The 19,192-nt window shown below is 36.8% G+C and overlaps 1 protein-coding gene across 1 annotated transcript in view; it reads left to right on the forward strand.

Annotated features, from left to right (window-relative positions):
* The first annotated feature begins 12,408 nt into the window (after positions 1 to 12,408).
* Positions 12,409 to 19,192, forward strand: part of EPHA6 (EPH receptor A6) — a 971,878-nt gene continuing 965,094 nt past the window's right edge. Inside the window, exon 1 of the mRNA XM_068985421.1 lies at positions 12,409 to 12,784. Within this exon, the coding sequence (XP_068841522.1) occupies positions 12,409 to 12,784 (376 nt within the window). The remainder of the gene's footprint in view (positions 12,785 to 19,192) is intronic.

The raw sequence follows: 19,192 nt of genomic DNA on the forward strand, positions 1-19,192 counted from the left end.
TCAACTGGAATTCCATCACTTCCACTATCTTTGTTCATAGTGATGCTTTCTAAGGCCCACTTGACTTCACATCCAGGATGTCTGGCTCTAGGTGAGTGATCACAGCATCATGATTATCTGAGTTGTGAAGCTCTTTTTGTACAGTTCTTCTGTGTATTTTTGCCACTTCTTAATTTCTTCTGCTTCTATTAGGTCCATATCATTTCTGTCCTTTATCGAGCCCATCTTTACATGAAATGTTCCCTTGGTATCTCTAATTTTCTTGAAGAGATCTCTAGTCTTTCTCATTCTGTTGTTTTCCTCTATTTCTTTGCATTGATCACTGAGGAAGGCTTTCTTATCTCTCCTTGCTATTCTTGGAACTCTGAATTCAGATTCTTATATCTTTCCTTTTCTCCTTTGCTTTTCGCTTTTCTTCTTTTCACAGCTACTTGTAAGGCCTCCCCAGACAGCCATTTTCCTTTTTTGCATTTCTATTCCATGGGTACTGTTCAGGTCAGTTCAGTTGCTCAGTCGTGTCCAACTCTTTGCAACCCCATGAATCGCAGCACGCCAGGCCTCCCTGTCCATCACCAACTCCCAGAGTTCACTCAGACTCACATCCATCGAGTCAGTGATGCCATCCAGCCATCTCATCCTCTGTAGCCCCCTTCTCCTCCTGCCCCCAATCCCTCCCAGCTTCAGACTCTTTTCCAATGAGTCAACTCTTCGCATGAGGTGGCCAAAATACTGGATTTTCAGCTTTAGCATCATTCCTTCCAAAGAACACCCAGGATTGATCTCCTTCAGAATGGACTGGTTGGATCTCCTTGCAGTCCAAGGGACTCTCAACAATGCACAAAATGAAACTTTTTAAAAGTCTCCTTCAATAGCTCAATTTATGGCTTGAATGGACTTTTTTCAAATGTAAATTAGTTATATATATATATAAATATGTATTTGTATTTATATATTGTATTATTCTATATATTGTAATATATATATATATATATATACATATATACATATACAATACATATAAAATAGCAGGAAACACCATCTAAAACATGAGGAAGTCCTATCCATTCCACCTTAAAAATATATAGAAAACCATTCACTTTTCCCTTCCTGTCCGCACCCTAGGACAAACCACTACTAACTCACTCTAGAATTATTGACCAAGCCTCCTATTTCTTTACTCTGCTTATAATCTTGCCTGAATTACAAAGAGCAGACAGCACACTCTAATGCAAAAATCACTAATCTGCCTCTAATTAGTGTATATTCTGTATATTTTGGTTTCATCATTTGTAAAATGGGTATAATAAGAGTATCTACTTCGTAGGACTGTGAATATTAAATGACTTAGCATGTATGATGCACTTAGAACAGTGAGGCACATGATAAGCATTTTAAACATATGAACTCTAGAATGTGAGTTATGTGTAAGCACACTTTTGTCTGTTTTGTTCATCACTTTAATCCTTAGTGCCCTGAAAAGGTCCTCCACATACAATGCATAGCAAAATTGCTGAATAAATCTGAGCTAGTAGTATTGGGAGACAGGTGTCATTTAGGAGAACTAGTTTAAGATAAGAGAGAAAAAGTATTCAGTGTGTCAACTGAAAAAAAATGCACAAAGTGAGAATTCTGACTCAAGTTTTATTTGGGGCAAAATGAGGACTATAGCCTGGGCAGTAGCATTTCAAATAGCTCCGAGAATCTACTCCCAAGAGGTAGAAAGGAAGGTCAGTATGTGTGATTTTGGTGAAGCGGATGTATATGCAATCAAGCACATATGTTTTTACAGATGGTTTCTGCTAGTCTTGTGAAGGTTACTGTTAGTCCCGAGGAGCAGACATCGCCATGAAGGATTTTAGTGCTTTTCTAGATAAGGACATGCAAGAATTGGGCTCATAAAATCTTCTGAAAACATCTAACTTTCTGAAGACCCGGTCTGCCAGTTTTTCCCAGAGCACAGAGTGCCTCATTTCTAATATCCACCCTGAACTCTTTACAGGGAGTGTTGAAAGTCAGCAGCTGCAGCAGTTCATAATTTAATCCTTGTTGAGGCAGACAGAAAGTGCCAATTTGTAGGCTGCAGGCAAGAGTAACAAATGTTGGGCCATGAGAATGAAGAATGAGGTCATTTAGGAACTTAGTCACAGTTGCGAAGAAGATTCACTGAAAGGATTCCATAACCTAGGCTTAATTACGTAGAATTGGACAAATTTTCATAGATACACAGGTGTATGTGTATGCTCATGCTTGTGTATATTTGGGTCAACAGTCCGAGACACAGGAGAGGCAGCATAGTAATGAAAGGCACAGAGATGGGTTCACATCTCTGCTCCATCACTTCCTGTCCTGGTGGCTTTGGGCGAGTTCTGTGTTTCAGCTTTCTAATCCGTAAGATAATGATAACAACAGCAACTACTTCAGAATGTTGTTTTTGAGAAGTAATTAAATTCCTGGTTATAATTAGTATTTGAAATTATTAAAAATATGTTTATTTTTGACTGGAGAATAATTGCTTTACAATATCATGTTGGTTTCTGCTGTACAACAACGTGAATCAGTTATAAGTATACCTACATCCTCTACCTAATGAGCCTCCCTCTCATCCATCTGCTACCTCACTTTTATATGTTATCATAGAGCATCAGACTGAGCTCCCTGTGTTTTATAGCAACTTCCCACTAGTTATCTATTTTAAATTATCTGAAATGAATATCTGGATTTGGAACAGCGTCTGGCACTTAGTAAACACTATATAACTGGTTGCTAAGTAATATAAAAATTAATACTCTATTTTATCATATTATAAGATTTCTTTAGGAAATGGCTTTTTATCGAATTTTTTTTTTCTTTTTTCTTTTTTTAACTTTGGTGCTTACGACAGATTAAAGTTAGAAAGGATATCATCAAGTGACAAATGTTAGGGCAATATTAATAAAACAGTGGTAAACAGATTCTCTAACTTGCCTGTGAAACCTCATGTTTTAAAAAATCTACTAAAATAAAAATGAGATCCTGACAGTGTTTTTACATGTAAACTGAAAATTCAAAAGCAAAACAAAAAACAAATACAAATATTAGCATCTAGATGTAAAAATCTTGGTGCTTCTTTGACAAATCTCCAGGTAGGGACATTGCATTTGGAACTTCCACTGATGCTGTTGAGTCTTTCAGGCCACTGTGATCTTTGTGGAACCTTGGGAGGTGTAACAGACATAGTGGTCATAGCAGGGTGATGGTAGATCCTGAATCATCTAAAACGTTTTAGTATCCATGATTAGGCATGTTAGGCAAGTAATTATATTCAGAATTTAAATAATTTTTAATAAAGTTTTTATCAGAGTGATTATTTTAATGCCTTCTGACTAACTCAATGCATTATAAAAAGGCACATCATAGGCTAGCTTTGAAGACTGTAAACACATGCAGTAGCCATTGTTCAAGGTGAGGTTCATTTTTGCTGATGATAAACATGACTGTAACAGAATCTTTCTAGTAAAAGTGAGCTCCTCTTGTAGAACGTTGTACTGTGTGTCCACATGCTTTTCAAATTCCTTTCTTATTTTGTCCATTATCAGTATGGAAGTGGAAGTATTGAAAATAAAACTAGAATTGAATACACACACACACACATGTATTAGCTAATGCCACACATGGCTACTTAATTTTAAATTTAATAAATAACAAAAAATTCAGTTTTCCAGTCACACTAATCACAAACACTCAAAAGCTACATGTTGAATATGGTTAGTGGCATTTGTATTGAACAGCAAAGAAATACAACATTTTTAGTTTTGCAAATTCTGTAAGGCAGTATTAACAGAACTTTGCTTTAGATAAATAACATATAAGCTTAATATTAATTTTACAATTGTACATACTTTACATAAGAAAATAACTTTACTAATTTTTTCATTAGATGAAAATAATCAAAGACAAGCATGAATAATCTTCCCTTTTCTTATATATTTCAAATTATGCTGCAAAATAAGTCAGGAGCAAGCAAATCAAGAAAAGTCTTTGACTACATATCAAAGCTAATCTAAGCTAGGCTAATGTTTATGTTTGCTTTTCCCCCCACTAATTTAAAATATTTACTTTTTTTCTATAAAAATATAATACAAAATATAATATAATAAAATATAACAAAAAATATAATACAACCAAACCACAATATAACATATAATACAATAGAATTCTAAACACTATCAGCCTCAGTATACTTGTAATACAATGAACCATGATGGAATTTAATTCTGAAATACTAGAGAAGTCTCAAATGGACTCTATAGTAGGATTTAGTTCCCCAAGGAGAAAAGATGATTTTCCCAACAACTCACAATAGGCACCACATATGTGTAATAATTATTACTCATATATTATAAAATGATTCAAGTACTTAATAATTTTTAATAAACAAGAAAAGGGCAACTATATACATTTTTACTGTTGAAAAATATATTATCTTTAATGAAGAAAGTTAATAAAGATGGTAAATTTGATGAAAAAGATAAATATTATTAGTATTTAAATACAAATTATTTATCACATATATTTTGTAGAGATGTGACAGAAACATTTTCTTCTCTTTATATTTTTTGAGGTCCTTAGGGAATTTGGAATCTGTATCAAAGTTAGGCAAGGATATGAAAAACCATATGCTAACTGTCAAATGATGGGTGTAAGTGAGTTATATAGAATTTTTAATCATCAGAAAAATATAAGGGTATATTGAGAAATGTTTATATTTCATGTATACATGTTAACAGCCATAGTAAAGAAACACAGTCTGATTAAAATGATTTAGAACCTGAACTAAAAAGTAACTGTTAGGCATATTGTTTTTATTAATATTGGGTTGTTAAAACTCACTTGGAAATAAAATGCTATGTTACTCAAGGCTTGCTCTTTTATTTTGTAATCAATTAATTAATATACACTCCCATCAAAAAAAAAAGAGAACATCAGAAATGGAAGCCTGCTACCTAATTTCAAAATAAACTGAAATATTATAGGAAACACTTCTATAAAAAAAAAAGTTACCTTTACTTAAAGATTAGGGAATCACTTCTCTTTATCTGACACCTCTAATCTATCTCCAATTTGACTGCTCTAAAACAATATTTTGTATTATTCATATAAAAATAAAATGTTTTAAATGAAATTGGTTATTAATATGGATAATATTATTTTTTGCAGAAAGAAATGGCAACCCAGTCCAGGATTCTTCCCTGGAGAATCCCATGGACAGAGGAGCCTGGTGGGCTACAGTTCATGGGGTCGCAAAGAGGCCAGCATGACTGAGCAAGCAAACCACAATATTATTTATAAATTTAACATTCAACTATTTGACATACCAAAATATTTTTACTGTAAAACTTGACTTTGTCATTTCCAGAAGCAGGGCAAAAAGCATCTTAGTGCAGGTATAATGCAAGACAAAATAGCAAGTCTATTTTGATAGGCTAATTTGAATATTTGAATGGAAAATAATAACAACAGTCCTGTGATGTTATTTTATTTATTATGATGGAATAATCATGCATATTTCAATATACAAAAGATGTTTTAAAGATAGTTTTCCTTCTTTCATTAGTTGTTCCCTGTTTGAATAAATATCAAACATCTATGTCAATATTCAAAGGTATTTATTCTAATTACATGAAAACAGTTATTTTGACAAGGCTGGTTATTCTGGGACATGAAAGATAAATAATAATACATTACCAGTAAAAAAAAAAATTAAATATAGTATTAAGAAATCTCTACATAATTTAGTTAAAATTATTTTTTGTGGATAACTGATATTCATTATTCTTGCCTGGAGAATCCCAGGGACAGGGGAGCCTGGTGGGCTACCATCTATGGGGTCACACAGAGTCAGACACGACTGAAGTGACTTAGCAGCAGCAGCAGATGTCACGTTAAGACAGTTAAGCATATTTCATTTAAAAACTGTAAGTTACTTGAGTCTAATAGCATTATTTGGCCATTGTGTATAACCTCTAGTATTACATTTGATATAAGTAAAAGTTCTTCACTAGCTTTCAGAATCAATCCATACCAGTACTAGGTTTAACTGTAGAGCCAAAGTAGTAACTGTAGAGATTCATGCCTCGGAGGGTGAGGGTATGATTCCTCTCCTCTTTCATAATTGTAACAGTTTGGACTTCATTATGAGGTAGCATAAAGTGTTTGTACTGTAGTAATTCACATGTCTGTACCCTTCAATACAATATAAACTTCTGATGGTTAGGAACCAAATCCAAATAATCATTGTACCTTCCTCACAATGCTCAGCACAAATGCACACAAAATCTTTGCTTAGTAGATTTTTGGTTCCTGAATTAGAAAAATACTAGAAAGTTTGTTTTCATTGAACTAAAAGCATATATACTTGCAATATCTATTACAAATCTGTGATATGTACATGACATATGCTATATATACATATTTTTCTTTTACTGTAAATATACCATACAAGAGGAAAATGCAATATGACAGCAGAATAAGCCAAAGTATATCTTGTGTAGCTTCAAGTTGCTTTTCCTTTCTGTGAAGTTTTAAAGATTTGATATGTTAACAGTAAAGTACCTAGAACTATTTTGAATATCTTCTAGAAAAATATTAATTACATTCTAAAATCAAAGAAAAATTTCCAAAATAAATAGTGTATGTGTTTTTCCCTGATTACACAGTTTCTTAAAGGAAAGAGCTTCAAATAAACTATACATATTTGACTTTGTGGATTTCTTTTTTACTTTAGTTGTATGCATGGCAAAACATAAAATTCAATCATTTATTTTATATTTTAAAGCTGATGAAATGAAAACCATACTGTTTATAGAACATTTCTGAATTTTATATTAACAAAAATGTGACTTAGATAATGGTACTCATTCAAAGTACTAAATCAAATAAAAGTTTAGACCTGATGTTTTGACATACTCATGGATCAATATTCTTTATATTCCTGTTGCTTCTATCTTGAACTTAGAGAATGCAAATTATAGATATAAATGGATTTACTGTTTTACCAAAATAAAACAGTTAAGACTATCTCAAGCCTTTAAACATGCTTAGTATTAAACATTAGAATCCTTCTTCTTTTTTCCAAATAAATTAATTGCAGTTTAAGTCTCATCATTTAAAAAGCAAGTAGTTCCCAATTCTGAATCAATACAATATTGTAAAGTAATTAGCATCCAATTAAAATACATAAATTTAAATTAAAAAAATAAATAAGTAAAAGCAAGTAGTATTTGTGATTACAATTATTTCTACTACAAATGAAAGCTTAGACTAGTTTTAGTGTCATATATTCCTTATTTTATAAAAAGTTAATCATTCATACCTGACTCTAGACCACATTTATCATGAAGCACAATGGTCTGAGAGCATACGAACAATATAGTACTGAAAAACGAGACATCAATGCTTTTCTGAATATAAGTATGATTCAAACAGACAAGTGCAAATAAATCTACATGAATATTGCATTTGGTTCATTGAGTGGCTTATAACTTTGAAACTCAAATGTCAGCAAATATATCAACACTGCTAAAAAATCAAAAAGGAAGTACATTTTGGTAATTGCAATTGCTTCTAACTCACATAAGATAACCATGGTTATATTTTAAATAAAAAGTTACTTTTAAAGAATAAATTCGTTTACTAACATCACCATTAACTCTTCTGAATGAAGAGAACTGAACATTTAAAAGAGCTCAACAAAGATTTTAGAATGAATACACATGTACACATTGTGTGTGCACATATGTGTGCATGTGTATGCATTCTAAGGCTCTTCAGTGGCATTTGATTCTTTGCAACTCTATGGACTGTAGTCCCTTCAGGGTCCTCTCTCCTTGAGATTCTCCAGGCAAGAATCCTGGAGTGGGTTGCCATGCCCTTCTCCAAAGAATCCACCCAACCCAGTTATTAAACCCAGGTCTCTTATATGTCTCCTGCATCAGCAGCTGGGTTCTTTATCACTAATGCCACCTGTGTGTGCTCAGTCCCTTCAGTCATGTCTGACTCTTTGTGATCCTATGGACTCTAGCCCAACAGGCTCTTCTGTCCATGGAACTGTCCTGGCAAGGATACTGGAGTGGGTTGCCATTCCCTTGTCCAGGGGATCTGCCCAAACTTGAGATCGAACCCTCATCTCCTGTGTTTCCAGCATTAGTAGGTGGATTCTTTACCACTGAGCCACTGGGGAAGCCTGTATATATATATATATATATGTGTGTGTGTGTGTGTGTGTGTGTGTGTGTGTGTGTGTGTGTGTGTGTGTGTATGTATATATATGTGTATATATGTATATATGTGTGTATATATGTATGTATATATATAATGAATAGTACAGATGGTCCAATGGTTAAGATAATTCTTTTTACAATCATGTTTTGAAATTGATCCTATGGCCTCTAGCCCAACAGGCTCTTCTGTCCATGGAATTCTCCAGGCAAGAATACTGGAGTGGGTTGCCACTTCCTTCTCCAGGGGATCTTCCCAACCCAAGAATCAAACCTGGGTCTCCTGCATTACAGACAAGTTCTTTACCATCTGAAAAGTCCTTGACATTGATAATTACATCAAACTCATGGAATCTTACTCTAGTCAAAGGTCAAGAAAAGTATATTTCAATTCTTATTTGAGGTGAATTTTTAAGACACCACTACATTTTAGATACGCAATAAGCAGTGTCTAAACACATGAAACATACTGTATTTTAATATTTAGAAAAAAATTAAAATTATTTGCTTTCTTAAAGACCAAAATCAGAATATGATTTTCAACTATCTGGCCATATAAGCAATATATTATGTTATGCTTGACTATGATTTATTTAAACAAACAAAAAATGTGAACTGTAGGTGAATTTTTAGGTAGGGATGAAGATAGAAATCCAAGTTTATCAGCTCTTATTGTTCAGTTCAGTTCAGTTGCTCAGTAGTGTCAGACTCTTTGTGGCACCATGGACTGCAGCATGCCAGGCCTCCCTGTCCATCACTAACTCCTAAGAGTGTACTCAAACTCATGTTCACTGAGTTGATGATTACTCTGAAATAAATAACAGCATTTGTATCATGATATTGTACTATAATTTGGAAATTGTACCCTAATTGGAAATATTGTGCTTTGATTTGGATATGTGTGAATCCTAGAAATGAATCAGCTTTTCTTTTTTCACTTTCTCTTTTGCCTCTACGATTCCTCTTTCCTTCCTTCCATTCATTAGAGCCACTTTCTTCTAGCTTAATTTGAAAAGAAGGTTATTGGTGTTCTGTTTACAATATAGTCTCTAAAATGTAATATTCAATTAAAATATCAAAATTTAAGATAAAACTTTGATGTCAAAATACTTTTACTCTAGGGTTTCAGGGGGAAACAACTTCTTTTTAGTGGTATTCTATTTTGAAAATCTTGCAAGTCTAGTTAATTTAAAAACTACAAGTTTAGAAATTAACATAATTTGCATCTCTAAGTTAATAAATCATATTATACCCTTCAGTTTACCAGAAAACTAGAAAAATAGAATATCATTAAAAAGAAGTTGTCTCCCCCCAAAACCCAGAGTAAAAATATCTTAATATCAAAGTTTTAACTTAAATTTTTAAATTTCACTTGAATATTATGTTTTAGAGACTATATTGTAAACAACACCAATAACCTTCTTTTCAAATTAGGCTAGAAGGAAGTGGCTCTAATGAATGGAAGGAAAGAAGGAAGGGAAGAGGGAAAAGAGAAAGTAAAAAATGAGAGGCTTCCCAGGTGGCTCAGTAGGTAAAGAATCTGCCTGAAATGCAGGAAGCACTGGCAGAGCAGGTTCAGGTCCCTGGGTAGATGAGATCCCCTGGAGGAGGAAATGGCCACCCACTCCAGCATTCTTGCAAGAAGAATACCATGGACAGAGGAGACTGGTGGGCTACATACAGTCCATAAAGTCTCAAAGAGTCTGAAACGACTAAGGCAACTGAGCACACAGCCATTTTAAAAGGAGCGTCTTTGGATAAAATTATTCTCTTAGTGAGTTGTTAATGCATCTATAAACTATTTACTGTAAATTATTTTAAACATTTAAACATAAGGAATTCAAATTTATTATAAAACAGTTATGAAGCTATATTCTTTGATAGTAAATATAAAGATTTTAAATCAAAACAAATTATTGAATCATCTAACGCTTTTATGAACATTTAAGCATAGATTTATATTATAATGTAATCTTTTAATTTTACAGTTTATAAATTGTAAACTGAGTTTGCAAATGCATATTGCAAATGATACAGTCTATCAGTAAGAGTGGTAGCATCAGTAGCAAAATCAGATTTTATTCCTTTGAGTACTAATACATAAACTCTATACTTGGTTATCTTTTCAGAAGTTTTCTGCATACATTTAAATTAGCTTGGACACTTTTAAAGAGAGGCAGTGTTTGAATTCCGAAAGTGGAAGTACAGTCACCAATCGGAAACCTTCGTCACAACCTCAAAATCATGTGCCTTTCATATTTCTCTCCTTGCAGCCGACTTAGACGTGGGGCATCTTTTTGCTGTCTTTCTCTTTGCTTCCCACTGACTATAATACAATAACTTTAACTGTGTGACACAAACATAGCAGCGCTGAAACGCGTCGAATGGAAGGCTGTTTTCTCCTCCAGAATTTTGTAAGCATCGAACGCAGATCCTTGGCTCTTCCATTTACTACTTTCCCAAATCCCGCCACTGTGCCATTTCCCTCCCTCTGCCGTAAAGAAAGATATCTTTCATAAAATCGTTTTGTTTTTCTTCTGGGTTTAATCTTTTCTTCCCTGACATAAATATTTAAAAAAAAAATATTCTCATGAATTTTGAGGTGGGATTTTCGACCTCACTAGACTGTAAAACCCTAAGTCCGTTCAATTAAAATGATGATTATAATAACAACAGTGAATAAACTATTACGGAACCCCCACACTAGTGGCACAGATTCCTTGGCGCGCCCTTCATAAACGTGCTAAGTTTAGCCTGGGCGCATTCCTCTTTCTTCCTGAGGTTCCTAGCGTGACCAGCCTCTTCCACCTGCGAGTAGTGGAGGCATTATTTTTTGTTGTCTACTAACCCCCTCTAGCGCCGGACTCGCAGCACCCGAGCGGCGGCAGCCAGGCGGGCCAGCGCCGGGCTTGGCGGAGCTGGGAGGCGCTTGCGGCTCGTGCCCTACCCTCCACTTCGGCCTCGGCCGCGGGGCGAGGGCGTCAGGACTAGGCGCCCTGAGACTCCTCCTTGTTAGCACCTGTGTTGCCCCCTTTCCGAACTCCCAACGCTGGAGGCGAGGGCCGAGTGGTCCCACCAGGCAGCCGGCGCCGAGGAGCGCTGGGAGGGAGTGGGTGCCGCGAGGGGGCGGCTTCCGCGGGGATAGCTGTCAGCTCGCAGGCAGTCGGCGCGTCTGTGGAGGCGGCCACGCACAGCTCAGCCCGTGAGCTTCTCCGAGTCTGCGGTCCGACGCCGTCACGCTGCAGGCGTCCCGGCCCCCGAAATCCCGGCGCCTGCGGCTGCGACCATGCTCTTGACCTCCACTGTGAAGTCGCGGCCGCACGGTGACGACAAGACCTCAGTGAGACCTGGTGCCAGGCACCCGCCCCTCTCCAGCCTGAGGTGACTCTCCTCTGAAGCTCGCTGCCTTCCTTCGCTCTCCTAGGACTAGCTGCGGAGGCGGCCGCCAAGCTGAGGCTCTCGCCCTACCGGGCAAGTTTAGGCGACCCAGGCTGAGGAGCGGTAGGCTGGTCCGCCGCCGCCAAGCTCAACCCGGACCCGGAGCGCTCGGCCACAGAACTCGCCCCCTCCGGCGGCGGAAATGTGAAGTCGAGGGTAGCCCTTCAGGGTGCAGAGTAGCCCTAAAACGCTGGACGCTGCTGCTGCGAAATGGGAAGGAAAGTGCTTAGGAGACTAAGTGCGGCCTCAGACAGGCCGGGGAAAAGGCTGCCAAGGCCGAAGCGCGGCGCAGACGCGGCCGAGTTGGAGGGGTCCGCTCTGCGGGCCGCTGCCGTCGCCACCTAGGCTAGGGGCTGAGGGCGCAGCTCGGTAGCTTGCTCGGACCGCTTGCTGCCCCGCGGAGCCTCCTCAGTCGCTCGGCTCTCGCCGCACTGGCCGGAGGAAAGTTCCCGCGGCCCCCGCCCGCTCACAGCTGCGGCGCCCGCCCTGCTTTTGGCTCTGCTAGTGCCCACTCTGAGTTCGGAGAGGCGCTCAGACCGGCAGAGCTGCCCGAGCCACCGCCGCACCTGGCCGTCCCTCCCCCCATTCTCGCCGTGAGGCGCCCTCCCCCGCCCCTTCGCTCCCCTCCCCCAAACCACAGCCCGAGCTCGCTCCTGCGCGCGCGCTCTCCCAGGCCCAAGTGAATAGTCCTCGCGCGAGCGGGACACGGCGGTGGATGCAATTCCGCTCGTCTACAGCCGCCAGGAGCTCCCTGGCGCCGCAGGCAGCGTCCTCCTCCGAAGCAGCTGCGCCTGCACCTGGGCAGCCTGGACCTTCGTGCCCTGCTCCCGGGGCCTCGCGCGGGGGTCGCCCCGGGACACCCCCTGTGGGCCGGGTGGAGGAGGAAGAGGAGGAGGAAGAAGACGTGGACTCGGACCCGACGCTGAACACCTGGCTGCGCTGCAGCCACTTCTCTTTAAGGGGGAGGAGAAGAGAGCCGGGGAGAACCATGGGGGGCAGCGAAGTCCGGGAATTTCTTTTGCAATTTGGTTTCTTCTTGCCTTTGCTGACAGCTTGGCCGGGCGACTGCAGTCACGTCTCCAACAACCAAGGTAAAGGGACCGGTGGAGTAGCAAGATGGGGCGGGAGGAGGTGGGTGCTCCGAGGACCGGTGCGTTGGTCGCCTCTTGGCAGGTAACTTCGTCTCGGGGTGGGCTTCTCCGGGCTCTCCACACGAGGGGGTCGAGGATGTCTCCTCACCAGAGCGCCTGTCCACAGTTCCCAGGGCCGGAGACCTCACGAGCTGCGGTCTCTTCTGCTTCCAAATGTCTTTACACGGATGCGTGAGCATCAGCAGCAGTTGGGTCCCACTACTGGCGGCCGCTGGACCGCTCCCCCTGCGCGGTCTCCACGGGAGGTCAGGCTCTGTGGTAGAGGCTTAATGGAGACTTCTGGCTCTTTGCGGTCCCTCACTGCACGGTAACGTGTAGGTTCTCCCGCACGCCTGCAAGAAAGCAGATCGTTCTCGCTGTAGCCCCTGGCCAAATAACCAGCCTTGTGCCTTCGATAAACCAAACCCTCGCCCAGCTGCAACCCCTTTACCCCATCCCGACCGAATGTAGTAGACATTTAGAAATTATTCCGAATTGTTTCCAGCCCAGATACCGGAAGGGGCGGGGGGGGGCGGCTATTAGGCGTGAATTAAGAAGTTATGAATATTCTATGCCTAAAGTCAGGTAAAGTGGTAAAGTGAAGATGAATAGCCTGTGAAAAGTGAAAGTGAGGTTTACCGAATGGAAAGCACTGAGAATTTTTGACGTTTTTTTTTTGCTTTCTAGCCAACAATCTTTATGAGACATACTCATTGGATTTCTGCTGTGAATATTTAAAGATCTATATTAAAAAATCACCTCCATAATTTCAATCCTCCTGGACTTAGAGAGGAACAACCATAAAAGTTTTCCAGCATGTACCTGGCTGGATGCTCTCACTGGCACCGTGATGACCGCCGGTGTCACCTGTTACGTCACAGTTTTCTGTTTAGTTCAGTTCAGTCGCTCAGTCGTGTCTGACTCTTTGTGACCCCATGAATTGCAGCACGTCAGGCCTCCCTGTCCATCACCAACTCCCAGAGTTCACTCAGACTCACCTCCATCGAGTCGGTGATGCCATCCAGCCACGTTTTATATTTGAGGTGTTTTAAAAGTCTGACTTTTTAAAACACCTCAAATATAAAACTTCAGTTAGAGTTACCATTCAACATACAAGGTCTCGAAATAATTTGCAGGTATATAAACAGAGGTCAGATGGCATGAAAATGCGGGCTTTCTTTGCGAGGGTGAGAAGGTTAAGAGAGAAGGAAATTAGAACAACACAGCCTTCTTTTTTGTCATAAACATATACAGCCAATTTGTTAGAAATAGAATAATTTAGAATCAATATTCAGTTCTCATTTATGTAACTGATACTTTTGACTTGCTTTCTAATTCTTTGTCTTTTTTTTTTTTTACCTCCAGATTGCAATCACAAATGCATATGTCAGCTTGAAAACCATACGCAACCATCTTGCCTTTGAAAATGTATTCTATAAGTACCACCTATAATGCCATGCTCTCCTATGGAGGTGTATACCTTCACACACATCCCTTATTTGGTTTCAGGGACTATTGCCATTAAATATCAAAGGGAATAGTTACTTAATTTACCTCTGAAAATTGAACATTGTTTAAAATAACATGTAATTACTTGACCTTTTTATTGAAAGGAGAAACAATTTTTAGTAATGGGAAAATCAGACATTTATGTTATACTGTCTCTAGGGCTTCTAAAGAGGTGTACACTTAAAGTCAGGTTGGCTAGGAATATTTTAACTGTTACATCCTTTCAATCATGTCCCTAAATCAACATTTATATTTTCAAAGTTCCAGTAACCATTGTAGGCCTTGAGGATACTACCAAAAATAAAACACGTTAGACTCTTCAAATGAGTAAAGAGCCATTCTGTCAACGTGTCTCAAGTATTAAAGTATGACCTTTCAGATATTCATATTAAATTTAAGGGCATAGGGGAGTTGTTTGTCAACTCTTGCAGTAATTTTTATTTATCTATTTTAATAGCTTTCTCATACTTTTACAAGACATTTTAACTAAAAGATTTACCAATTATATCTAATTTATGTGTGTTTTATAAATTAGCTTAACTTAGTGAATATTACTCAACTTACCCAAATAGGATCATTAAAGATAGTCTCCAAAAACTATTAATTTGCATTTGTGCTAATAGTCTAAAAACACAAGCTATGTGTTACACTTGAATAATATCGTACCTAAAGGGTAAGTTGGGTAAAATTTAGAGTTTTTCGACAGAATATTATGGAAAAAATATGCTCAGATTTTTTCATCAGACACAAATAATTGCTTTTAAAATGCTTTTTACAGCTTAAAGTTACAGTGGTTGGAAATTATGCCTTATAATATCTTGAGATAATTTTTGAATGCTGAAAGTTATGCTTATAGTTGATAAAATGTGGAACTTCAAAAGGTTATTTTTGTGAACAATTGGAGGATATTTTCTTATTTGTAGTTTCAAAAATAGATGACATGAATCAAAATAGCTTGCCAATTTGTAAACATTGAAAATATGAGGTATTGTAGAATTACTGAAGTACATGTACAGTATAGAAATATTAATGCAAAACACAAATCTTATCTATGTACATAATAAGCATTGATAATAGGCTTAATATTTAATTTTAAGCATATGTATTCATTTTTCTAGCAACTTTTTGTCCTAAGAGCTAATGGAATTCTTGTTTTATTTTTAAAATTTGTTACAGAGGGTAAATTTTCATTTTAATATAATTTGCCTTCTCATTAAGAGTAATCAAAAAGTAAACTCTTTAATGTGATTTATTTTTACCAAATTATATAAAATATTTCATGATTGAATGAAGGCATCATCCTCTTCCTCATTCCCTGTTTTACATACATAGATAGAATAAAAGGATCAAAAAAGTGAACTATTTCATTTTTAACACTGTGCTAAGAGTAACTTGAATAAAGGAAGCATCTCTTCTCTTGTTTTTTAACTGGCTATGAATCTCTGCACCATAAAAGCAAAATAAATCAGTTTGACTCTCTTCCTATTACTGAAACCTCCTTGAATTGATCAAAAAGTAAAGCTGCTTTCTAGATCACTTCATCTGATTAAGAAAATGAAAACATGATTTGTACTCAAATTTCCCTTATTCCATTAATTTTCCCTCTGTTTAAAACCACAGTATTTATTTCGTGTTGGTAACTTTAAAAGTAACAGTTTTTGCTCTTTTTAAGATATGAAAAATTTATTTTTGTACTAGAAGGATAGTTAGGAGAATATAAAATACAATCTTGTTTCATATGTCAGTAAAGATGTACATCAATCTCAGTGATCAGTAACCACCAGGGATCCATTAATTCAAAGATTTCTCTGCTTTAGTCTAAAAGAGTTGATGCATCTCTCAGGGTGTTACTGATGTTTCCAAAAATAATCAATACTCAAATAATTCATTAAATCAAAATATAGTTTGAATATGAGAGTTTGGTGAGTTCATTTTACTACCGAGATTGTGTTAATTGATCTTTCTCCTTCACCCAGGGATTTCAGTGGAAAATGAAATATACGAGGAAAACAATAGTTTGAGTCATTCGTTTCATTAAATTTATTAAGTTGAATGAATTAAGTCTAAAGTCCACTAAGTTGTGTGTAAATACAGGTGAATATAGCTGATCAGAAAAATACCTGCTTATTTAAATTTATAGCCCAAAATTAGTTGAACTGAGGTAAATATTATACACAAACTGTAAGACTGAATGTTGTTCTTATATTTACAGAAAGGGGGGAATTGAAATATTTTCAGAAAGTTGAAGAGTGAACTTTACTGAAAATATTGAAAGTTGGGTTCAATAAGGAAAACTGATTTATAAAGAATATTGCTAAAAGACCTTTCACTCATAAAATTTGAGGGATAAACTATGATTGTAAAAGTGCAAGAGGTTGAAATCACATGCCTTTCTGGTTTTCCATAAGTATGAAAACAACCTAGAATGTAATTTTTTATACATTAACAAACTGAAGTGAGCCATTGTGGAATTAGCCATTATGATTAGTATTTAAAATAGAATATAACATGTCATTGATACGCACTGGTCATCTAAATATTTTTGTTCTGAGTTTGGGATAAGACTATATCTAAAATTTTTTTCTTACACAAAAGTTATACAACATTCTTTAAGGATCCTGTCTTCAAACTAGAAATAACATGAATAAAGCAGTTTTAATATAGATTTTCTCAAGGGGCAAATATATATATATTTTTTAAATTAATGATTAAAATAACATCGTTTTACATTTTTAAAATACTTTCAAACTTTTCCATATGGAATTTGTATTATTCTTATGTTACAAAATTAAATATTAATAAAAATCCAAGAGTTGAAAATTTCTTCTTCAGTAATCATTGCTAGTATAAATAAGTAGCAAAAGGCATCAATGATTTCTTGTATTTCCTTCTACTAATTCTTTTCCTCTGTGACAGAAACCATGTCTCAATCACTCTCTGTCTTCTTTCACGCACAGGAGTACTTCTGACTATATATTTCTTTTGTCCTAAATGGTGAGAGAATAGATGTTATCTTACACTGTCCATCAGTCAACCAAATCCCTAAAGTTATAGAAGTTTCTTGTCTTCCTGACTCACCATTTCTTGGGACTATAAATACAGTAGAGATCAGTACATGTAGTTTAATAATAAACATGAATTAACTTTGTTCAGTGTACTTTGTTAATCATGTAATCAAACTAACACAGAAGAATTAAATTGTTTATACATCCACAGTGTTAACTTTAAAAAAAAAATTGTGTGTGTATATATATATATATATATATATATATATGTATACATTTAAGTTGTGTGACATAATTTGATATACTTTGTCTGTAGTGTTCTGATCAACTTGCAGTTTCTTTAGGACTGGCATTAATTCTTTAAAAAACAGGTATTATATTTCCTCTACTTCTGCCTTATTTTTATTGAGTATTCTGTTTTTGAATTTAATATTTATATGATGAGAAAAAAGAGTAAGTAAGCCAGACTTCATAAATGCCCTCATGGAATTTATTTTCTAGCAAGGGAGACTGACAAAAAATATGGAAGTAAGTGAAACTGTATACTATGGAGGAAATGATAAAGGCCTTGAGCAAATAATAGGAGGAACCCACTATTTTAAATGTGATGATTGGAGAGGCCTATCTGGGAAGTGACACATAAATGACATTCTCAAGGATGAGAAACAGCTAAATGTACAGAACAGGAAGAAGTGCATTCTAGGTAAAGGGAACTATCTGGTCAGTGACCTTGAAGGGAGATGAGCTTGTCACCTTTGAAGAAATAAGTCCAATATGGAACTGGAGTTTACTGGGCAAGGAAGAGAGTAGCCTATAGTGAGGTTTGAAAGAGAATGAGAAACTGGATTCACAGAGAAGAAAACAAACCATGGAAAGGAATTAGCTTTTAACATTTTCCTTGGTAAAATGGGGAGCTAATGAGATTTCAACCATTTTTCATTTTTGGAGCTTTATGGCTAGCAAGTGGAAGAGATGATTGGAAAATGAAAAGAGTGGTGTTAGGAGTTTATTGCAGTTTTTAGGGACATAGGGAAGGGAATGGTGTCCTGGCTAGCATGGTAATACTTGAGATGGGGATAAGATAGATTTCAGATACCTTTTGGAAATAGAATTATGGGATTATCTTATAATTACAGAAAAATAAGTGTAGATATTCCATATTTTGTTACTTTTTCCAAGGGACCTGAAAAAATTTTTCATTAATCCCCATAAAAATGATCTTGCTTGTAGTAGTTGATTATTGACAGCAGATAGGAAAGATGGGGTGAGAGGTCCACTCTCTACTTTATTCTGCTGAAACTATGATTTAAAGCATAATATTAATAACACAGTTTTATTATTTCAAACCATTGTGCATAGCACTGTACACTCATTTTATCAATAGATGAAATTTGTTAACACATTTTTGACACAATAACTTTATAGTTTTTTTGTCAGAGTGGATAATGACACAGGTGGGTGGAGATATCTTAGCAAAGCAATATGGTGATCCAACAGAATCTATTAAGATAGAGAGCAATATTTCAAAGTTTGGCTTATGTACCAGTTTTATTCATCTTTGTTATTATTAGACTACTGTTACTGAAAAGAAAAATAGAAGTGATACTAGATATAAAATAGGCATGTTTTCACATATTTTCTATTAGCCTTCTTTCTTACCTGCATTTTGTTAAAATGAAGAGAAACAAATCCATATTCAGTAAGCATGTAAAAGACCCAGGAAATTAGATTTTAAGATGAGGGAAGAAAGTATTAGGCTCTCCACTCAACAACAGTAAATTGCATGTAACTTAGAAACTTTCCCTGACCAGTTATTGTTCATCACTGTGAGTTGCCTACTACTACTACTAATATA

The sequence above is a fragment of the Capricornis sumatraensis genome, chromosome 1 (genome assembly GCF_032405125.1).
Source record: "Capricornis sumatraensis isolate serow.1 chromosome 1, serow.2, whole genome shotgun sequence".
In the NCBI taxonomy this organism is placed as follows: Eukaryota; Metazoa; Chordata; class Mammalia; order Artiodactyla; family Bovidae; genus Capricornis; species Capricornis sumatraensis.